The 21,467-nt window shown below is 36.5% G+C and overlaps 2 protein-coding genes across 2 annotated transcripts in view; one reads left to right on the top strand and one right to left on the bottom strand.

Annotated features, from left to right (window-relative positions):
- Window positions 1–8,460: 8,460 nt before the first annotated feature.
- On the bottom strand, window positions 8,461–10,003 carry LOC306879231 (melanin-concentrating hormone receptor 1-like; the record flags this gene model as incomplete). The annotated part of the gene is made up of 2 exons (XM_079432016.1): window positions 8,461–9,455; window positions 9,937–10,003. 2 exons carry the CDS (start codon window positions 10,001–10,003, stop codon window positions 8,461–8,463), a joined length of 1,062 nt encoding a protein of 353 aa, XP_079288142.1.
- A 2,437-nt stretch (window positions 10,004–12,440) lies between these two features.
- LOC306878701 (growth factor receptor-bound protein 2-like) overlaps window positions 12,441–21,467 on the top strand; it is a 25,221-nt gene continuing 16,194 nt past the window's right edge. Inside the window, exon 1 of the mRNA XM_079431195.1 lies at window positions 12,441–12,780. Within this exon, the coding sequence (XP_079287321.1) occupies window positions 12,703–12,780 (78 nt within the window). The 5' untranslated portion in view covers window positions 12,441–12,702. The remainder of the gene's footprint in view (window positions 12,781–21,467) is intronic.

Below are 21,467 nucleotides of genomic sequence, written 5' to 3'. Positions count from 1 at the left end.
CTTCTTTCTCCTCAAGCAAAACTTCTGATCATACACTGATTCCTATTAGAATGGCTGTCTTTCTGTTTAACATTTCATTTTGTATTTAATGGAAAAACGTAAGTCACTTTTACAGGTTAGAAACAACATGACTGATGTGATTAGATGAAACTTTCAACAAAAATTTTCATCTTTTATGTTTCATCCGTCTCTGTTTACAGCATTGCTACATTTAATATAGGCCAATTGCTACATTTAAAGGACAAATAATAGGTCCATATGAGATGCAATAGATTGACCATTTAAACATTCTATTTGATATTTACTGCAGTTGTTTCTTTGGCCATCAATTACTATGAAAGAAGGTGAAACAGAGAATTGAGGGTGAAGCTTATAAACTTTGAGGAAAGAAATCAAGTTCATGCTTTTACGTCATAGATGTTATTTATCTGAAGTTTTTTATTTCACCTCTAAAGAAAGGCTCATTGTGATGTCTTCATCGCCTCCAGGTATCAGTTTATGTGCACTAAAGACCACTTGATTTTAACCATAAAGCAGAAGAGATACATTTGATAGTTCTCTCTTAATATTATTTATCTCTGCTTAAAGGCTTATGTCAAATCACATGTGATAAATAACAGGATTCTGAAAAAAATTACTGGAGGGAGATACACAGCATACATTTATATCATGGATCAAAGCCTGTGAACTCCTTTGAACTGCTTTGAGATCTCCATCTATCAATACATTTATTTCTAACAAAATTAACCCAGAGCAAATTTATGCACAAAACACCAATAGGGCAAAAACACCCCTAAAGGTAAGTTTAAAATGCACACATGGATTAGCAGTTAAAACTTTGCAGTCTAGAAATGTAAAATTCTTTCTATCTTGTTTGTTTGCTTGCTTTATTGTGATATTTATATGTCGGACGTTTGTATTTTGAAGTATCAGAATCAGAATCAGAATGAGCTTTATTGGCCAAGTATGTTTACACATACAAGGAATTTGTTGTAGTGACAGAAGCTCCACAGTGCAACAGAAAGACAGTAACAGGACAGGACACAGGTAATAAAAACAAAATAACAAGAAACAGCCAATGACCAATGTAAAAAGCAGCAAAAAAAAAATAAAAATACCCACAATATATAATATAGACAACTATGTATGTACAGGTCAAGTATGTGCAAATTAGAAATAATAAAAATAAAAATAAAATAAGTGAGTGTGGTGAATGGATAATGTATTAGTTGTGTGTTCCACGTTTATTATTGAGTGTTCATGAGATGTATTGACTGAGGGAAGAAACTGTTCCTGTGTCTGGTCGTTCTGGTGCACAGAGCTCTGTAGCGTCGACCAGACGGTAACAGTTCAAAGAGGGAGTGTGCTGGATGTGAGGGGTCCAGAGTGATTTTGCCAGCCCTTTTGCTCACTCTGGATAAGTACAGTTCTTGGAGAGTGGGGAGGGTTGTACCAATGATTCGCTCAGCAGTCCGGACTACCCTCCGTAGTCTTCTGAGGTCAGATTTGGTAGCTGAGCTGAACCAGACAGTTATTGAGGTGCAGAGGATGCTTCATCCAGAGGATGGATTCGATGATGGCGGAGTAGAACTGTTTCAGTAAGTCCTGTGGCAGGTTGAACTTCCTCAGCTGGCGAAGAAAGTACAACCTCTGCTGGGCCTTCCTGACAATGGAGTCAATGTGAATGTCCCACTTCAGGTCCTGAGAGATGGTGGTGCCCAGGAATCTGAATGACTCCACTGCAGTCACAGTGCTGTTCATGATGGTGAGTGGGGGGAGTGCAGGGGGGTTTCTCCTGAAGTCCACAATCATCTCCACAGTTTTGAGCGTGTTAAGCTCCAGGTTGTTGAGACTGCACCAGACAGCCAGCTCCTTAACCTCCTGTCTGTAAGCAGACTCGTCACCGTCCTGGATGAGGCCGATCAGTGTGGTGTCATCTGCAAACTTCAGGAGCTTGACAGAGGGGTCTTTAGATGTGCAGTCGTTGGTGTAGAGGGAGAAGAGCAGTGGGGAGAGAACGCAGCCCTGGGGAGCTCCAGTGCTGATGGTTCGAGTGCTGGATGTGAATTGACCAAGCTTTACTAACTGCTGTCTGTCTGTCAGGAAGCTGTTGATCCACTGGCAGACGGAGAGCTGAGTTAGTTTATTTTGAAGGGTTTCCGTGATAATGGTGTTAAAAGCGGAGCTGAAGTCCACAAACAGGATCCTCACATAAGTCCCTGGTCTGTCCAGATGCTGCAGGATGAAGTGCAGTCCCATGTTGACTGCATCATCCACAGACCTGTTTGCTCTGTAGGCAAACTGCAGGGGGTCCAGTAAGGGTCCAGTGATGTCCTTCAGATAAGCCAAAACCAGTCTTTCGAATGATTTCATGGCTACAGACATTAGGGATACAGGTCTGTAGTCATTAAGTCCAGTAATTTTGGGTTTCTTTGGGACGGGGATGATGGTGGAGCGTTTGAAGCATGAGGGGACTTCACACAGCTCCAGTGATCTATTGAAGATCTGTGTAAAGATGGGGGCCAGCTGATCAGCATAGATTTTTAGGCAGGCTGGTGACACACCGTCTGGTCCAGGTGCTTTCCTTCTTTTGTTCTTCCTGAAGACCTGGCACATATCATCTTCGCTGATTTTAATTGTAGGTGTGGGGGAGAGAGGGGTTGCTGGAGGTGTTAATGGTTGTGTGAAGAGGTGTTCCTGGGTGGGTGTGGGGTGATCGTTCAAAACGACAAAAGAACTCGTTTAAGTCGTCTGCCAGGTGTTGATTCTCCAGAGTGCTGGGGGATGGTATCTTGTAGCTGGTGATGTCCTTCATAAGGAGAATAATTCCTCTTTGCCACTCTGATCTCCTTTTCTGTATTTTGGCAGTTCCCGGGAGAGATTTGCTTTATTAAAGTCCCCGAGAATGATTAAAACAGAGTCCGGGTGTTGTTGCTCACTCTCTGTGATCAGATCACGAGTTTCTGTAAAGCTGTGCTCACGTGCGCTTAAGTATAAGGTTAATTTAGTTTATGTGCATTTCACGTCTTCATTATTATCAAAATAATCTTGCTATTTTTTTCATGCATTGAATGCGTTTATAAAATTCAATCTCAAACAATATGACATCGCTTTAAAAATAAATGACTGGTGTAATTCAGATGCATCTCATTATTGACTGAGATCGTGCAATCTTATCATTATTCAATTATTCAGTTCTCAGAATGCATAACATTCTCTTTCAATGCTTGATTTAGTATTTTACTTTAACAACTTTTTATTTAAAAAAAATAGCAAAAATCAGAGGACAGTTTAAAGTTTACTATCCCAGTAATCATGCATCATCATTTTTTACATTCTACACGCATCTCTACATTTTACTATTGAGCAACATGCACACTGTTGTTAAGAGGGAATCTTACACCATTTTCCCCTATAATTGTTACAGACTAAAACACATGTTGTTTGTAGATATTGTGTTTCAGATGAGTCAGATCTCATGTTTTCAGCCTTAAATGGCAGCTCATAATGTGGCACACAGATGATTACAGTAAGCCCATGGTCTGCTTAATACAAGGTTGGCAAAAGGGTTTATTCTTTGGAAGTTAAAAGTCCATTGTTAACCCAATCTCAAAGTAACCACAGCAATAGAGAGCTTAAAGGTTGTTATCTTGAGTATCTGTCTCCTTGAGTATCCTCAGAAAACATCATTAAGGTGACGAGTCTAGATGGCGAGGTCTTAGACTTCTTTATATACTTTTCTGTAACAGGTGAACAAATCATTATCAAAATGATGGTTGTATACAATTCTGGATAAACAGTTTTCTCTTTCTGTGTTATTTCTGTCTTTATATAATAACTAATGATGGGCTCGACATATAAAACTCAAGGAATTCAGATTCTGATTTTGTTATTTAATTTAGCCTGTCAGTCAATGACATGACACTTTTCTCAGCATTTATTAATGCGTTTAAATATATTGTGTCTTTATTAATGAAATCACAATGAAGAAAAAAATGTTTGATGAAAAGAACAACATTGAAAAGTAGGTTAGTATGTTTTATTTTTATTTACAGCCCGAATTCCAGAAATGTTGGGATCTTTTTTAAACTTGAATAAAATTAAAACTTAAAGAATTTCAAATCACATGAGCCAATATTTTATTCACAATAGAACATAGATAACATAGCAAATGTTTAAACTGAGAAATTTTACAATTTTATGCACAAAGTGAGCTCATTTCAAATTCGATGCCTGCTAGCTAGGTCTCAAAATAGTTGAGACAGGGGCATGTTTACCATGGTGTAGCATCTCCTCTTCTTTTCAAAACAGTTTGAAGATGTCTGGCCATCGAGGTTATGAGTTTTCTGGAGATATGGTCTTGGAATTTGGTCCCAATCTTGCTTTATATAGGTTTGAAGAGTTTGTGGTTAAATAGAATTTAATAGAATTTATTTCTGTGACGCAGCGCTGAATTTTCAGCATCATTACTCCAGTCTTCAATGTCACATGATCCTTCAGAAATCATTCTAATATGCTGATTTATTATCAGTGTTGAAACTGTTGTGCTGCTTCATATTGTTTTTTGGAACGTGATATTTTTTCTTTGATTCTTTTATGAATACAAAGTTAAAAATAGCAGCATTTGTTCAAAATAGAAATCTTTTCTAACAATATGTCTTTACTATGACTTTTTAGACATTTAGCACATCCCTCCTGAATAAAAGTTTGAATTTCTGACCCCAAACGTTTGAATAGCATTATATATTGTAACACAATTTCTTTTTTTTTTCTTTTTTTTAAATAAATGCTGTTATTTTTAACTTTTTATTAATCAGAGAATCCTAAAAGAATATCACAGGTCCCCCCCAAAAATGTGAAGCAGCACAACGGTTTCCAACATTGATTATAAATCAGCATATTAGAATGTTTCCTGAAGGATCATGTGACACTGAAGACTGGAGTAATGATGCTGAAAATTCAGCACTGCGTCACAGAAATAAATTATATTTTAAAGTCTATTAAAATAGAAAACTGATATTTTACTTTACTTTTAGTCATTTAGCAGACGCTTTTATCCAAAGCGACTTACAAATAAGAAAAAGTAACTAAAACTGAAAGTTAACACTCTGTAAATAGTCTATACACACCCATTTAAGAAAATACAGAAATTAAATAAAATTGACAAATGCATACAACAACAACATTTCAATAGTAATCATATAAAGGAAAAAAATAAATGAAATAAAAATAAAAAGCGATACTTATATCCTTTGCTGGTGTCCTAGCCCGGTGGAGTCGCATGTTAGAGTCGATGGTCTTTACGCTATTTACTTTTTACTTTTAGTCATTTATCAGACGCTTTTATCCAAAGGGACTTACAAATAAGAAAAAGTAACTAAAACTAAAAGTTAACACTCTAAATTGTCTTTTAAATTGCAATAACATTTCACAAATTTATCTTGATGAGCAGAAGAAACTTCTTTAAAAAAACATTAAAAATCTTACTGATCCCAAACTTTTGAGCAGCAGTTTATATGTTTACAGCGTGTTGCACATGGTTATACCTTGCCGGATGAACCTGCTGTTGTATATTATCTGTTCCTCTATGGACTTTGGGGGTTAAGATTAGTTTAAAGACATCTGACATATAAAGGGGCAATGTATAGAGAAATAGGTGCCTCTGTTACCATGAGACTGTCTGTTGCTATGACAAAATGTTATGTATATCTTACATATTAAGACAGCTCTGAGGCAGCACTTGCCTCTTTAAACTTCTTTTTATTTCTCAAGGATCTTTCTATTTACACAAAACACCAAAACACACTTGTCAATGCACCTCTCAAGCAGCATTGTGTCCTAGTATTTTTCCCAATTATTTTCTCAATGGGAATTTCAAGAAGCCTTGAACCACAACAAACAACCTCATGATGAATCACAACATTACAAGATTCCATTTGTAGTTTCAAAAAGACATGCACTTCTTTTTTGAACGTGTCTTTTATAAGGGAATGTGGTACTTGTATGATTCTGAAGAACATAACAAAATGAGTGAAATTTCATGATTCTCATTACCACTTTTTGATTAAACTAGCATTACTTTTTAAAGCTGCAGTTCGTAACTTTTTTTGGTTAAAAATGATCCGAAATCAATATTTGAGCAAGTACATAACCAGCCAGTGTTCAAAATCGCCTTACTTTAGCCCGATTCACAACGGTTAGCTTATAATAATGTTTTCTAATTTGAGAGGTATGGGTAGGTTTTCGCAGGAAATTCAAGCATTCTGCTGCGTCATTATGTCACATCTGTAAACATAAAGAAGTTGTCCCAGCTAGTAGGCTATAGCATGTGAGGATCCCGCAGGTGGTGGATCGTTTATAGCCTTTTTTCACAGCAGCTTGAATAATTAAATGTATCATTTTGATGGCAGATTGTGATCCAGAAAGGATTATATGTTTATGAAAAATTTAATTATATTCCAGTTTTAAATATGCTTCTTTTTACAGATAGCCTGGGATTACACAAGATTTGTATTTTAAAGAAAACAAGTTCGAAGGGAGCATAGTTTGCTTTTTGGGTTAAAAGAATTTCTATATATGAAATTTGAATGACATGACAATTAGAGTAGACTGTACAGAAATTGAAATCTACACGCTAATACACACTATACTCATAGTCACACAATGCTGATGTTGTTAACATTAATAATTTGAGAATAAAGTATAACAATAATAATAATTTGCACGGTTTAATGTGATATGAGCTAAACGATCTTTACATTAAATCACCATTAGTAGCGTAATTTATTGTAATGCTTTTTTCCTCAGTTGGTCAGAACAAACGTGGCAGACTTGCTACTTGTTCAGATGACAATATACGGTGAAAATTCTTATTTGGGTCATATATTCCAAGACGTATGCTAGAATCAGTGATTGTGAAGTACAGTATATATCCACACCGGTGCGGTGGCAAGGTAGATAATTCCGCAAAAAGCTGCAATTCCAGATTTTCAAACAGAAATGGTGACAAAGCGGCAAAACTTACGGACTGCAGCTTTAAGTACACATTCTCAAGTGATTCAAGACAAGCAAACAGTCTACAATATAACAGATCAAAGCACAAACAACAGAAAAAAGTACAATGTTTGATTGATATTAATTGCATAATAGAGAGTGTCAATTCTACAGGCTACATGTATGAACAGACCCTGAAATTTCGACGCATCCAAAAATAAAAACAAGCATAGTACCTACTACTGGTAGTGCAGAGGGACTGATAATATTACATTTTATTTTAGTATGTACCAAAGTACCAGTACTTTTGACATCCCTACAAAAAAATATTTACATATATGTAATTATTTAATAATAGATGGTTAAGAGAGAGACTGATTTGATTTCATCAGTTGCAAATGCATTTTGCTTTTTGCTCCCATAAACCACAGGGTCGTCACTGATGAGCTCTTTTGGCTGGAACTTCCATTTCCATGTTCAGAACAACTTCACTGATTGGTGAATTTCTCTTCAGGGTTTATGGGTAGGGTAATTATTTATCTGGGATTAAACAATTAAATTTAATGTTCAAGATTCAAGATTCAAGAGTTTTATTCGTCACATACACAATTATACAGAGTATAATTGTGTATGTTTTACAGAGTATAATTGAGCATGTTTTACAGTATATTGATTGTTTCACACACAATAAAATCTTAAATATCAATTATTTATTATATCAATGCTTAACAACATATGGTAAGTTTTTTTTTTATTTGTGTGTGATTTAAAAACACTGGCTTTTGTCTCTCATATACCAAGTGTGTCTGCACCACAATAAAATTTCAAGCACAGTAACAATACTCAACACTTACATGTTCCTGTTTCACTTAAAAATAAAATAAAAAAACACACAACTTACATAACTTACAGTAATATTTCAGTGGATCAAATAACATGATACAACATTTCACTTGTACACATTTACATTTACAGTTTTTTTTTCAAGTAAACATCTTTATGGGATGATGTATAAAAACATAATGCAAATACATAATGCAAATGCAAATACACGCATAGCACACAGAGATGACAAAATATTGATCTATTGTTTCACTTTGTTTTTTCCTTTCTGTTTAATCTTTTGTTTATTTTCTTTAATCAATATTATATACAGTAATGAAGCAGAATGTTGTTTTAATGACAAGCAGCTGCATTTGTTTTGCGTTCTGCCAGTGATGGTTACTGTCATCCGTCAGCATGTAAGAGCACAGCTGCTCAAAGATTATTCACTTCACCCTGACTGTTCCGTCTGACTGTCAGTCATTCTATTGTTCTTGGTATTCCCTTGCTTGTCATAAGCCTAAATATATATCTTTGCAACTGGACCAAGAAATACTCACTGAAACATTCACACTTCAGCCTTCAATCATCTGTAATCACCATAGTATTCTTAAAATTAGGTTGTGTTAATAAAAAAAAAAAACATTACTCTGAGGAGTTAACAGGAATATGTCTTCGGCAGTCTGCGGTCAGACGGAGGGACACAGTGGCATCCGTGCTGCTCGGGTTGACCCGAAAGTGGTTATGTGCAGGCTGGATAGCCACTATAAACTGCCGTTTAAAAGTCTTACTCAGAATTATATAAAGAAAAGGGTTAATGCAGCTGTTAGCGTAACCCATACTAATAGCAACGTTGTAGAAATAATAAAACGAGGCACTGGGCTTCTGTATTCCCAGGTGGACAAGCTGAAGGATGTAGTACGGAGCCCAACAGATGAAAAAAGCCAAACAGATGGCCACAGCCATCCGAGTCACACTTTTAGTGCGCACTTGTTGGTTCCTCGGGGGAAGAGGTGCCACTGAGGTAGACATGTGCTTCAAGATTTTAAAGAAGACCACACAGATAATCATGAGCGGAAGGGCGAACGCCAGCACAAACTGATAGATAGTGAACCAGCAGATGTTGATGGATGGATTCGGAAGCAGGAGAGCACATCCCACCTGGCCGTTGTGGAGAGGCATCAAGCCAGTGTACATTAAGACAGGAGTAATGGAGACGAGTGAAAGCACCCACACCATCCCCACCACACCACTGGCGACACAGGTTGTCCGGACGTGGTTAAAGCGGAACGGGTGGACAGTAGCTACATACCGGTCCAAGGTCATAACTGTGAGGATGTAAGTGCTCACTGTCTGGCTGTTCGAATCTAGGGTAGAGATGACTTTGCACATAGTGGCTCCGAAACACCAAGAGCCGTTGCCCAGGAGCTGATGAATGAGAAACGGCATGCCAAGGAGGAAAAGCAAATCCACAATAGAGAGACTGAAAATGAAAATGTCCGGTACCGTTTGTTTAGCCTGGAATTTTGTCTTTTTAATGATGGTGTAGATGACGATAGAATTTCCAATGATGCCCAAAAAACATATGGTCCCAAAAATACTGGGCAAGATGGCATTTCCATTCTGTTCCCCAATGGTCACTAAGCACACAATGAAATCACACATAAAAACAAAATCCAGATGTGGTGTGTGTGTGTGTATGTGTGTGTGTTTTACAATACATAAACTGTATAAAATATATACTAACTTTTAATATATTTAACTTTTAAGATCAATTTTCTTTTGACATATGGTGTATGGCATTTATTAAACAGCTTTTGTTATGCTAATTTAATAATTATTATGCAGTTGGTGATACACTTAAAATAAATGGTAGTGCCTCAAATACAGACTTTCTATTAAGAATGCACACGAGAAAGAAAGAAAGAAAGAAAGAAAGAAAGAAAGAAAGAAAGAAAGAAAGGGCTATATTCACACCATATGTATACTATAATTCGTTATTTAATAATAATACAGTTACTTTTCCTTAAAACAGTTCATCAAGAAGCTTATAACATCAGCTGATTTACTCTAAAACAATGGATTTCCATCTTCACTTCCATCCCTGAAATATATGCCTACCTTGTCTGTGTCCCGACGAGTTAAAGAGAAGCAGAGATGAGTTTTCAGAATCTTCAGAAATATCCATGTTAAAAATTGTGAAAGAAATGCTGTATCAATAATCTGCCTCTGCAGACAAAGCAGCTACTAACTTCAAGTCTCAGTGAAAGTCACACCTTTGTCGCCGCCTCACATTTGCTATTTATAATATTATAATTCTATGCTCAATTTCCACCATACCATATTGATGTATGCAATAAATAAAAAAGTAATAAAAACGAAACAAACCTGGCCTTTACAAATATGAGATTTCTTTAGGCTAAACCCGCGGAAAACTTGTTTGAAGACGCGTGAGATGAAGAGCAGTAGCATCCAAAGTCTGTGTCTCTGCAGAGATGGGTTAGTTAGTCAACACTCACTGTCCTTCACCAGCTGACACCTCCAGTTATGAAATAGCAACTGCACCTCTATCCATCAGGACACCGCTATTTCGTCTTTTTAAAAAAGGTTTGCAGGTTTGCTGCTGTGCCTTGTCGTAAAAGCGTACTCGACATATTTATATAAATCATTGAATTTCATATTAGATATTTATCTCTGCAGTTAGATATACGATTTGGATCTACATTTTTCCATTTTTATTAATTCACCTTGAATGTACAAAAATTAGATATTTGAAAAGCCTACAATATCGCCACATGAACAAACAAGCTATACCTTAAAGGCAAATAAATGTTTTAGCGATGCCTGCGAAAATAACTTACTTTCCGCTTTATTGTGATGTTGAGATTTTTTTTATAATGTCAATTATATAAGTATATAATAAACTTTTCAAACTGCTACAAATTTACTGTAAATTGTCCAGAATTTTCTCTGAATTATGTGGTCCAGCAAGTTCCCTCTTTATCCACTAGATGTCGCTCCGTTCGTCTGTGTGTCCTGCTGCAGGCGATATTCTCAGAGACCCATTCTCTTCTGTTTTGTTCCAATCTTCAGCGCGAGATTAAAAGGTTTAGATGAGAGGATACGCGCGTTTAAATCTAATCTCTGACCTATGCTGCACTGTCGATTTGTGTAGTTTCACTATTAATTCAGTGTGTGAAGTTTATGTTTGGACCTTTCCATCTTTGCGGACCATAACTCGAAGGAAGCGGAAATTAACAGATCACTTGTTTTTCCCGGAGCTACTCCGGAGTCGGGAAAATTAACCGCAGCCGTAAGGCCTATGAACATGATTTTATTGTTGTTAAAATGCAGTATTTGTATGTAACGTTAGTTCTTTATCTCACTGCGTAAGGGGGGTCGGAGAGGGGGAGACTCTGCACCTCTGGGTAAGTGTTTTATCTAATCAGCAGATTCTTGCAATGGAATTACTAATGTTTGGTTTCAGTCAGATTGTTTTGTTTTTAAAGATTAGATGTAGGGGAAATAAAAATGCGAAGGAAATTCTAGTGGTGTTTGTATATGCTTCACAAGGCTGAAAAGTTTGGTATCAAAACAAAGGATCGCATCTTCACCAACACAGCATATTATCATTAAATGAATCCTCAACCCTTACTATTTACATACAGAACCGATTATACTACAAGTACTCTAGACGAGCAAAGCGACAAACTATACTGCTCCTATTATAATTAACAAAGCTGTCTACAAACGACATAACTGACGCCCGGGGCCCACTGCAAATTTAGTTCAGAGTGAGCTGTCCGGAGGTCAGTCGAATAGTGGAGTGAACAAATCTTTTAGTGAATCGTTCTCGTTCAGTCCCATGTGTTTTGTTCGTCGTAATAAGCTTGTGGCTCCATTAGTAGCACTTTCTGCCGTCATACGGATTATAAACGGGAGCAAATATCATTCGAGTGTCGACTATGAGGGGCATTTTCACTGGTTGGACCGTTTGAACGAATACGCCCCTTTACTGAACGATTGACTTCGATTACAAATCGTGATGAACTATCTGGAGTCGAAGTAACTGGCCATTTTTCGTTAATAAGGATCTGCTGACCGACTAAATGAAAAGTAATGGGGGGTGATCTGCTTTGTTGTCAGTTAACGAGTAAAACTCTCTCACTAGAGCTTCTTGGTAGATTTGTAAATTAGTTTTTAACGAATCGGTTGACTCAAACACTCGCATTTAAAAGGCCTCTGAATGAATCAGTGAGCGAATCTAAATAATCTCAGTGAATCGATTCAACTGATTCGAATCACTGGTCTGAATCAAAACCTCAACCACTAGCGTAGAAAAAGCAACTTGATCTTGACATGAATGTCTGTATAATGACGCATCTCACTCAGGAATGAAGAATATGTTTGTACTTGTAATTAGTTGACATGTATAAGCCCTTTGTTGGGACTTAAGTGTTTCAACCAGTGTGTCAGGTCTGAATGACCAGAGCATCCAGTATCACCCAAGACACCCCACATTACATCTGATTCCTCTTATTGGCTCATAGTCGGTTGCAAGAAAACGTCAGCTCGACCCAGTTATTCCGTTCCTTTTATATTTGCGTACATTGCACAGCTGCTTCATACCAGATCTGATTAAAAGGGAGAGAGAGAAAAAATATTTTTCCTGATGCTTCGTCTATAGATAACTATATTTGGTTCAAATCTTTATGTCTGTCTGCAGGTTGACAGCACCCAGACCAGGAAGATCTGTCACTCCACGGTCAGCAGTGACAAGGACAGATATTAGGAGATTGAATCAGATCAGTCAGGGCAGTTATTCTGCCTGTAGAAGCACTTCCTTCTGGAGCTTTATATCTGTCTCACATCCACACAGCCCATGCCATGGAGGCAATAGCTAAATACGATTTCAAAGCTACTGCGGATGATGAATTAAGTTTCAAGCGAGGAGAGATTTTAAAGGTAAGTGGAATTTATTACTGCTGCATTTTTCATTCCTGTCTTTCTGTATGATCAAGCTATGAGGAACCTGATGTCTACAGAAATGTCTAGTTTATCTGTTTGTCCTGTTCCAATGACTGCTTTGTACATACTTTAAATTTGAAGTATTAACTTTTTAATTAGTGTCAGAAATATATAGCATTGATTTAATAAGGTCTGGATGTGCAGTGATGACAAGTCAGTTTTATTTGTATGTCACTTTTCACAGTACACATTGTTTCAATGCAGCTTTACAGAAAATCTTGATGTCAGTGTTTATGATATCTTCATATCTTCATGCCTTACAGTAGCATTTAGCACATTAGACCTGTGCAGTAATATAGTGTACATTGTCACTGCTGTTAGGAACTCAGCATTGTGAAATTGGATGTCATGTAACCTTGTTTATCTGCTTTAAACTGAACAAACGTTAAATAATTTGAAATTAAGGTTTTGATCTGCATGTTATCTTAGAGGCCATAAAATATTTTATTTAGGCTTTGATATTTTTACAGCTTGATAAGTTATGCCTTACATGAAGGTGTAAATTGGACATAGTTCATTGTATTTGTTGGTTGCCGGGGAAAGTTCTCCATCCCCCAATAAAGCATGGAATGGGCGTATATTTTTCCCTTGATGTTATTTTAGTGTCACATGACATTTAGGTTCAGATGATTGGCTAGAAACAACATGGCACCTGTGAGCAAAGATGGGAGTTTTGTGCCTGGTGACAACTGCCATTAATATGAATGAGTAATAAATGCTTTATAAATTTAAGAATGTTTTTTTAAAGAAAGCAAATAATGCTTTCTCTTGATATTATACAGACCTCCTTACCTCCAAGTGATTTGCAGGTAGCATAAACGTTCAAATTTTGGGGTCAGTAAGATTTATTTTTTATTTTTTAAAATAAATTAATACTTTTATTCATCAAGACTGCATTAATTTAATCAAAAGTGGCAGTGTTCCATTGGACTTTTACTTATCTAAGAATCCTGAACAGGGCTCTAAACTCATTCTTCCCACTGGTCACTCTTTTGTGACTAACTTTCTCAGTTGGTCGCACGAGCATATAATTTGGTCGCACTTTATTATTATTAATATTATTTTTGCTGCAACATTTGATGAATCAATGCATGCTGATGAACTTGCAGCGCTCGCTGTATGAAGCAGAAGCTTTTGGAGCAGTGCAGACCAGGCACTCGCACAAGTGCGACCACGTCAAATTTTTACTCGCACATTCTCAAAAAATGGTTGGTCGCAGTTTAGAGCCCTGGGGCCCGTTTCAGAAAAGAGGTTAAGTGAAAACTCTGAGTATGTTAACCCTGAAAGCGGGGAAACTCTGGGTTTTCCGTTTCAAAATGGGAGGTTTGTCAAACCCGGGAAAGCAGGGTAAGTCAAACCCGTTTCTGGAAGAGAGGAGTCAGTTACCGTGGTAACTTACTCTGTGAACCTAACCTGGTCGGGAGCAGGTTTTCTTTGGTAAACCCAGAGTTTCTTTCGGTCTCCTCCCTCTTTTTAAAGTGTAAGCGATGTTTTAATACCTCATTCATTCATTCACGCTGCAAAATTGCTTTTCTTACTGATTATGTTTGTCTTATTTCAAGTACAAACATTTAAAATTTAAGTTAAGATGCATTTTCTATACATGAAAATATTTTTTTTAGATATTTAGTCTTGTTAAAATATAAAATTGTTCTACAGAGTGTAAGAAAAATAATCTTAATGCAAACGGAAACAAGAATAGGCTAATTTTTATTTCTTACCCCATTGCCAGATAATTTGGAAAATAAAATATTTAAATTTTTTTTTTCCTTCATGGAAACAAGACTAAATACCTTATAGCCTATTATTTATGTTATTATATGTTTTTTTACACCGTATTCATGTGCATATTTATTTGAGCGGTACCATTTTAAATGGTAGTTTTCTTTTAAACATCCGAGATGCAGAGCACATTATAAGATATGCAGATTTTAAGTAAAGTGTGCATCGCTCTCACGCTCTTTCTGGGAATTTTTTCCTGGGCACAAATCCGTCAAAGAGGAGTTTTCACAGGACTGTAGGTCAGTGGTGTAGCAATGGGTTTAAATGAGGCTAATCTGATAAATGATGTTCGCTTGATAACATCTTTCTGTGACCTGTGGAAGTAACCTGAAATAATCAGAATTTCCTTCAGGATTTCCAGTGTGGTTGGATGCATTGATGACAAGCATGATTACTGTATGAAATGGAAGGATGCCAGATGGAGGGGTATACGAGCCATAACCACCACTACAGCTGTTAAATAAGCAAATTATAAAAAATTTTTGGTCATCTTTATTTCCTAATACAAAAGCAAAAGTTATTCTTTTTACTTTTGGATTTTAGAAATCTTCCAATACTTGACCATCTCCTCTTCATCTGTCAGTGGTGCTGGTCCAGGTTCTCCCTCTGCCTTCTTGTCAGTAGTTAATTTTATTACTCTAATTAAGAAATGTAACAGGTTGGATTAGAGCATATTTAATTATGTGAAAAGAGTGCTAGACTATGTGGAAAAAGCTGCAGCGCATTGAAATAGACACTGAATGATATTTAATGTCAAATGTCTGTAAAGTCATTTAGCCCACACCCATGAACCTTTCATGTTTAAAGCTTTACCTTGATTCAATTGTGTTTTTATACTTCATTTTTAGCTGCTGCCACGTTCTTGTTTCTTTCTGTCTTTTTTTTTTTTTTGTGGCCATGAGATACCATTAAAATGAATATTAGTTCAATAATTTACAGTTTTCACCTCAGATATTATAACAGTTATTAAGTTATAGACAGTTATTAAGAATTAATGTTACGCATTGACGGAGGTACGCGCGCTGACGTCTTTTTGGCGGGAGCTGTTGCCATGGTGAATCGTAATTTCGGCGCTCCGCTGATCATGACTTTTCATAGTCGTGGTGCACGTGCTTAACTCAGAGTCAACCTACTTAGAGTTGAGTAAACTAACTCAGTTCAGCTGTTCTGTAACAGAAAACTCAGAGTTTCCCATCTCAGAGTAAGTCAACTCAGAGTTCAAGTTTAAACTCAGAGTTGGTTGAACCTCCTTATTGAAATGGGCCCCTGCTGAAGAAATGATCACAGTTTCAACACAAAAAATATGAAATGGCACATATTAAGCCATTTTCAACTCCAAATTAGCATGATTTCTGAAAGACCATGTTACACTGTAGCCTGGGCTGTTGAAAATTCAGCTTAGCCATCATAGAAGTAAATGATATCGTAAAATATATTAAAATGGAAAAACAGTTATTTTAAATGATGATAATATTTCACAATATTCCTATTTTTACTGTATTTTTGATTGAACAAATGTAGCTATGGTGAGCATGTCTTTCGGAGACATTAAAAAACTCATCTTCTGAACCAAGGTCAGTCACCCTAGCAACTCAGACTCCCCCCAATCACTCACCCCTGAAGGGTTCAGCTCCATTCAAAAGATTTTGGACTGGATTCAGGAGCGCCTGCCATCCTGCTGTAATTTAATTTAGGTCATGAATCAGCTATTCTTGCCCCCTGGACCTTTCATCTAGCAAAACGCAAGGCTTCAAAGCTGCACATCATTCTCAATGTTCTTTTAATCAGCAGCGTACATCGGTATTCTGTGCTTCTGCATTCAACTTGAACTAACTTGAATATAATCTCACACTGCCCTTTTCGCCCCATTTTACTTCAAATTTGTTCAAGTATTTGGCATGCAAATGAAGGGATAGTGAATCTGGGCCAAGTTTAACTCCAGCAGAGGGTCAATGAAGGACCATCTCTCAAAGAACCCCTTGAGCTATGAGGTCATGAAAGGCATATTTTATCATCTTCTAAATCTAAAGTTTAGAGACTAAAGTCTCTTGGTAAAAAATGATCTGTTCATTTGATGTCTATGGTAAGTGGGATTAATTTTAGTAACACTAGCGACTTTTCTTATGTCACTGCTATTTATCATATTAAAAATTGCAGGAGTGTAAAGAGAGGGATGCCAGACCTTTGTCTCTGGTTGTTGCCTATTCTGCATTGACTTTACCCCATTCAGAAAGAAGAAGCTCAGGAGAGTTGGTCTCAGTATTTTTCTACCCCGCTCTTTTTTTGCACAAGAAAATTTCAAATGCTGGGACAGACAAAAAGCAATGGTTTGATTTGGTAGTATCTTAGGATTTCAGCTATTTTATTTTTAATTTTTTCTGAGCTACAGTGCTACAGTTCCAAGGCAAAAGACTATATTTTACCAGTAGAGATGTGTTTGCAGTCTCAGTCGCAAACTCTGTAAGGAATAATTGATGACAGGCCATTGAATTATTGAAAAATAATGCACACCCAAGGAGGTAATGTCGCCACGACAGGAGGCAGGCCACCTCGGATGTGCATTATTTTTCAATAATCCATCGTCAGTTATTATTTAGGTGTTTTATTTTGAGACATTTCTAGATTTTTTTTCCTTAAAACACGTATATAACGTGTATTGTATAAACTACTTACTTGTATGCATATTTTCTTATTAAACCGCCAAAGACTCTACAACATTATATAACAAGTAAGATCATGATTATAATTCATAATTACTTCGCTGAAATAATGTCACAGTGATACGAAAGGTTGTTTCAATAAGTGGTATTTTATATGTCAAAAATTTACAATATTTTGTTACCAAACTTACATAGTGGAACTAACAGATTTGGAAACCTGGATCATATAGAGAGGAATGTTCAGATTTTGCTGTTCTCTATGAGTTGTGACACTGAGAATCATCTTCATTGAATAGAGAGTAACAGCCTAAACATATCCCATGGGATAACAGCATTTGCTTCTAATATGTTGAGAATATCCCCAAGCCCCAAGATTCTGTTAGGTTGGCCTAGAAATCCTGGCTAATTACTGTATCAGCCTCCTGACTGTAGGATAGGATTTGATCTTCTCGCTTGGGTTCTGTTTTGAACCTCTGACTCCAGGGAACTCGTCTTTTTCCAGAGTCTCTTGTGATTTTGGTGCTTCCCCCACACTTCCCTCGAGGGCAGCGTGAACATTTTTGCTGTATGTCTCACATATTTGCATATTTTTTTTGCCCTACTTTCCTAGTTTCATGGGAGTTGCATCAAAGAACGTGTCACCTGCAAAATAAGAGGATTCCTTGTAGCTCACACATCTCTCTCTCTCTTCCTTCAAATCTGTATTTTATTTTCTCAGTGAAAAACAGAGCCCATTTTGAATAATGTACTGGTCACTCTTTTACTTGCTACTGCAATGAAAGCAGTTAGCTCAAAGGGAAAAATATCAAATTATAATTGAAGACCAAGATTTGGCTCAGATATAGTGGTCTTTAACTTCCGAAGGTGGATTGGTGGGCATGATCCGACTTTGTTGGTTCTAATAGGTACTTCATATTGCCCCCTTTTGGATGAAGAGGTTCATAGAAAACACCATGACAGGCTTTGGTTGGGTCATGATAGTCGACATGACACTGTTGAGTCAGTGATTTTAACTCCGTAAATATTTTCCAAAAACACTTAAAAATCTTAGGACAGACATAAAGCAATGATGGGATTTAATAGTATCTCAGGATTTCAGCCATTTGTTTTACTGTGTAATTAATGGAAGCTAGTGTGCCAAGGCAAAATAATCTGTATTTTACCAGTAGAGTTGTGTGTTTGCAGTCTCAGTTATGTGTAATGTGTAGGGAATAATTGATGTCACCCCATTGAATTATTATAAATAATGCACACCCAAGGTGGTAATGTCGCCACGACAGAAGGCGTGTGCATTCAGGTGTGCATTATTTTTCAATAATTCAACGGCCTATCACAAGTTATTATTTAGCTGTTTTATTTCGAGACATTTCCACATTTAAAACATGTGAATAGAACTACTTTCGTATGATCAAACTAAGATTTTGTTTTTTTGAGTAACACATTTCATTCATTTGTCTCATTTTTGTTTGGGATTTTGTTTGGGAACATCTTCATGCTATTCAAAGATCAAAAGAATACTCGTTCAAAAATAAAAACTAATTTTATAAAACAACTGATTCAGACTCTAATTTCTGATAGAATGAGCAATGCTAGAAGCCATTACAAAATTCAGTGCAGTTATGCATGAGATTGACATGATAAACACATCTGACTAAGACATGACTATGCTTATAGTCTTTATCTGTTTTGCACTGCATTCTCTGTTGCTTGTTGTAATTATTTGTTCTAGACAGAATAAGTAATAATGTGATATTCACATGAGCTAATATGTTTAGTAATATATTTTAATATATCAGTAAATTTATTTTTGGATAATGACAACAGCCTGAGTGTAAATAGCGACAGGATTTTCATTTTTGGATAATTATTAGTGCTGTCAAATGATTAATCGTATCCAAAATAAAAGTTTTTGTTTACATAGTATATATGTGTGCACTGTGTATATTTATTATGTATATATAAATACACACCCATGCGCATATATATATATATATATATATATATATAAAAAAGAAAAGTGTTACGTTTATATATTAAATGTATTTATATATAATAAAAATTATATGGATATACGTATATACATGTAAATACATGTAAATATTTTGATATGCTTTATGTGTGTGTATTTATATATACATGATAAATATACACAGTACACACACACATTATGTAAATAAAAACTTTTATTTTGGATGCGATTAATCCTTTGACAGCACAGGCTGAACTCTTCTGTTTGTAGTGCAAGTCTGTAGTGCTTTGACATAAGCCATAGAAACTATGTATTTTCAGTATTTTTAGCATCATTCTCACTGACATCCAAAAGTGCCTCTGGCACAAGGCAGAATGCCACTAAAAAGGTTCTCTCTGCTTCCAGTCTTGAGAATTTGATGTTGTGCTAGATACGTGACTGGAAATGCTTCTGTCTGTATATAAACTATAACTGCAACTATATTCTTTTTTATATATATATAGTTGCAGCCAAAACACCTGGTTGATAAAATTATATGGGAGACTATTAAGAAAGCAAAAAAGGTGTGCAATCTTTAGGGTTTCAGTTTAAATTATGCATTTAAGAAAATTGTGGGTTCATTGGGATCTTCTGGCATATTGCTTTTGCTAGCCCACTATTCAGATTCAGTGCTTGAGAGCAGGCATTTGGGTTGACATCACTGATGTCTTAACTTCAAGATGTCTTATACTGTCCACACACTATATGACTTTCAAGGTCATTGGATTTCTGTTCATTTCACACTACAACAACTGTCGCTACTGATGTCATTTCCAGTCAAAACACATTTCGCACTGCAGGACTTGGATTGCAGACAGGTCTAGATATTTAACCTGCTAACTAGCTATAGTTTCTTTCTTTGATAATTCACACATGACGATTGTTCACATAGACACATGCATTTAAAGCTCTTGATGCCTGCTTTGGTGACACATCTTTCCGTCTGTTGCATTCATTTAACTACAGTTATGATCTTGTCTTTGAACCTCCATGACTCACAGAACTAGACTGAATTTAACCGGGTGTGCCTCACACATCCTGAAAAGTGAAGCTGCGGGCTCTTTGATCGCCCCCTGGTGGGTGGCTGCAGTACAGGTCATAAACCCCGCCCTCGCCATGTAAACGAATGGGACTTGAGTCAAAATAAAAAAATAAACTACACTTCCAATACAGTTTTTCAAAATATGGTTTTGGTCATTTAAGGTAGTTGTTATCACGCTGATATATGTTCACTTGTGAAAATCCCTCAATTTGTGATAAGTTTAGCTAGTAATTTGATGCTATAAAAACGGGGCGTGTTGTTATGGTTGATTGGGTCTGTGGGAGTTTGATTCCACGGCTCTACCTCACGACTCTACTGTGCAGACTCGGGCTCCAAACGAATCTCTACTGCACAGACTCGGGCTCCAAATGACGTCATTTACTCACGATGGCAGCGGCCATACTGAGATGCTTTGGCTTCACTTTTCTATTGTGGAAGGAAGTGGAGACGCGTAGTCCATCTTTTTTTACAGTCTATGCATTTAACGCACAGCCTTCTGTAGATGTGTCTGGAGCGTGTCAGCATTAACTGTTTGGCCTTCAGGGGATGTTTGGACTTGTAATATCATGACTGATGCCAGTCTGATATCATTGGTGGTTTCATTTATTTATTTACAGAGGAGTAAGATGCAATACACAGATTCATCAAAATGCAACAAATGTGTGGAAAAACCTTTATAGAAATCTCCAATAAAAATAGGAATGTTGAGTTTGAACCTAGTCTCAGCTGCTGAAGGTGATTAATTCAATTTAATTACAAATACAAATCGTTGCAAAGCAACTACAGAAAGTTTTAAGGAGTACATTATATTTAGGAGTAGGTTATTAGTGGTGACTGTGGCAGAAACGTACAGTAAAAATCATGCAGTTAGTTACAAATTACACGTAATCAAACAGACGGTGAACATTATTAACTTCAATGATTGCTTTCGATTAAATGTTGCAATTAAGCAAAATTTTGTAGTTTTATGTTTTTCCAGGGTTAGCATCACCTGAGGTCTTCTGGGGGGTTGGCATCATCTCTTCTCAGGTGTTCGGTCATCTCAGATCTTTGTTAGGGTTGGATCCAGATTCCAGACTGAAGCTTGTGTAATTACTTGCCTCGGGATGCAAATTACATTCTTTCCAACCAG

The sequence above is a fragment of the Barbus barbus genome (assembly GCF_936440315.1).
Source record: "Barbus barbus genome assembly, chromosome: 13".
NCBI lineage: Eukaryota > Metazoa > Chordata > Actinopteri > Cypriniformes > Cyprinidae > Barbus > Barbus barbus.
Note: the sequence above shows the minus strand (reverse complement) of the source record. Positions and strands in the feature narration are given on the sequence as shown.